Genomic DNA, 2,784 nt, shown 5'->3' on the forward strand with positions numbered 1-2,784 from the left:
CTTATTATTATCAATGTTGAAAACAGTTGTGCTGCTTAATATTTGGGTGGAAACTGATTTTTCAGGATTCTTTGATAAATAGAAATCTCAAAAGAACCGAATTTATTTGAAATACTAAAGACGTTTGTAATGTTACAAAAGATTTCTGTCAGTTTTGATGTAATATATCCTCACTCAAAAGTTTTAATTTATTAAAAACAACAACAGTTACGCTATCTCACCCAATCTTCCTGTTTCAGTAGGAAATACTCAACACAAGACAGAAAACATTATCAAACATTCCCTCATCAGATTCCATGGAGTCTTTAAATAACTAAACGATTCCATCAGTGATTCACTTTGGCATTCAGTGTTGGTGTTGTGTAGGAGGATTGATGTTAACGTCTGTTGTTGTATCTCTCACAGGAAAGCAAATGAAGGCCTGTTGGCGCTCAGTCAGGAGGACACCATGCCTATCTCCATACGGCAGCTAGCTTATGGTAAACATTCATCACATGCTGCTTCTAGTAGTCCAATAAACAGCCAATGTTTTGTTTAAGTGTGCGTGTCGTTGGTTTGCAGTATCAGGTCTGGGCTTTGGCTTCATGAGTGGAGCGTTCTCTGTGGTCAACATACTCTCAGATTCCTTGGGTCCGGGAACTGTCGGTATCCATGGCGACCCTCAACATTACTTCATATCCTCAGGTAATGAGATGCCAGTTAGTGTTTAAACCCAGGGAATAATATTGAGTGTCTCGAGCAATCAGCGTATGCTTTCTCTCCACAGCTTTCATGACACTGGCCATTATCTTGCTGCATATGTTCTGGGGGGTTGTTTTCTTCGAGTCGTGTGAGCGACAGAGATGGTGGGCTCTTGGAGCTGTGGTCATCAGTCATCTAGTAGTATCATGTGTAGTAAGTGAACACACATCATGCATATAAAACTATATGAATAAATGAAGATATAAATATATTGCTGTCTTAAATTACAATTTTCCTGTAAAGTAAAAAAAAACAATTGATAAATTATTATATATAATTAATATTTAATTATGTAATGTAATTATTATGCAATTTACAATATAATATTTAATATTTCAGAATAATATGATTAAATTCTTCAAATCTTCAAGCATTTATTTTGGTGATGATCTGCGCACAGAAATTTTGGAAATTGTGCAAACATTGTGTTCCCAAAATTCACATTAAACACTGCACATACAGAGATGGATTTCTCGAGAAGCAGCATTTACTGTGCAAAGCTGTATTGTTAATTGTGGCACATTTATTCATTTTAATTTGGCATTCAATTTAATTATCATCTTTTCATCAACTCACGAACCCTGTACAGTTCCCTCACGAACAGTAATCATTACTCAGAGAAGAGCAACAGACACAAGCAGCTGACTCACTCTGATCACAAGTGCACCATGTGAGACACATGTGTTACATCTTTGTATTGGTACTTTTTTTCCCCCCATACAGACATTTGTGAACCCACACTATCAAGGCAGTCTGATCCCGACCTACATCATTCTGTCTATCATGGCGGCCTGGGCGTACTTGTGTGCTGGAGGATCTTTGAGGAACCTCAAACTCTGCCTCACCTGTAAAGATAAAGACTTCTTGCTGGCCAATCACAGGCCAAGATAACCCATCAGCTACAAACAGGACTTTCTCCAAAGTCTGGCTCATTGAGCCAGTAGGCCGATGACACGGCCAGCAGCCCTGGACTCTGGGAGGCTTATGGTCTGTGTAGTCTGCATAAGAATGGTTGCTGAGTAACAGGAATTTTATGTCTGCAGATCTTGCACTTTCTGTAATTACCTCCTCTTCTGTTTTCTGTTCTGTACCTCATGTTCTGTGTGTGAAAGAGACACTGAAACCATGTCAAAGTGAGAGAGTGTGTGTGTTTTATACTAAAGAATTGTCTAGAGCTGCTTTCATATGTGATTTTCTCCTTTGTAGCAGGTTTTAAAAAAGGTCTTGTATAGGTTTGGCCTTAAATAGTTTACTCTCCCCCTTGTCAGGCATTGTCCCGCTGTATTTTGTTTAGGCTCAAATGATCTGCCACTATCCTGACATCAGCGATCAAACCCTGGAGCGTAACGTTGTGTTTTCCTTTTAATTCATCTGTCTGTAAGCTTGTCTTTTAAAAGACCCTCCTCAACTCTCGCTAGGGCAGCGGTTTAATTTTCCCAGTGGAACGTGTTTGAACTGCTTGGGCTTGAATGATAAATGTAGTGGCCACTCTTCAATAAAACCACTACTCTCTGAATCTATGCTATAAGAAACTATGAATGATTTTAAACATGTAGGTGACCACTGACCCTAGTGGTATCTGTTTTAGATGTCACTTTTATTGTACTCATATGCTTTGTTTCCTTTGGCTGTAAGGTGTATGAAATTTTGATTCACAATAAAGTAGCTTGAGCTCGAATCCATTGTAATTGGCTTGTTTTTTCATGAACATTTTGTTTTGAATACATTTTTTACAGTTTTTTTCCCCCCCCCAACGGTGTAAATATTTTCAAATAAGCAGAGGGAAAATATATATATTATATATATAAATAGAGAGCGTAAAAGCAATAATATTGTGAAATTTTACATAACTTTTCTGTTTTAATATTCTAAAATGTCATTATTCCTTTGATGGTAACGCTGAATTTTCAGCAGTCATTACTTCAATCTTCAGTGTCGCATGATCCTTTAGAAATGATTCTGAAATATGATTTACTGCTTTTAATTTAAGAATATTATGAAATATTAATATTGTATCTTGCATATTACATTACAAAATAAATA

At 37.0% G+C, this 2,784-nt stretch overlaps 1 protein-coding gene across 1 annotated transcript; it reads left to right on the forward strand.

The window, feature by feature from the left end:
- The first annotated feature begins 296 nt into the window (after nt 1–296).
- LOC107577426 (gamma-secretase subunit Aph-1b-like) lies at nt 297–2,419 on the forward strand. Its single transcript, XM_016263506.1, has 5 exons — nt 297–301; nt 367–479; nt 562–684; nt 767–894; nt 1,465–2,419. Exons 1-5 carry the CDS (start codon nt 297–299, stop codon nt 1,630–1,632), a joined length of 537 nt encoding a protein of 178 aa, XP_016118992.1. The 3' UTR covers nt 1,633–2,419.
- The last annotated feature ends 365 nt before the right edge of the window (nt 2,420–2,784 follow it).

This window comes from Sinocyclocheilus grahami, unplaced genomic scaffold, assembly GCF_001515645.1.
Source record: "Sinocyclocheilus grahami isolate Dianchi unplaced genomic scaffold, SAMN03320097.WGS_v1.1 scaffold6013.1, whole genome shotgun sequence".
Classification (NCBI taxonomy): domain Eukaryota; kingdom Metazoa; phylum Chordata; class Actinopteri; order Cypriniformes; family Cyprinidae; genus Sinocyclocheilus; species Sinocyclocheilus grahami.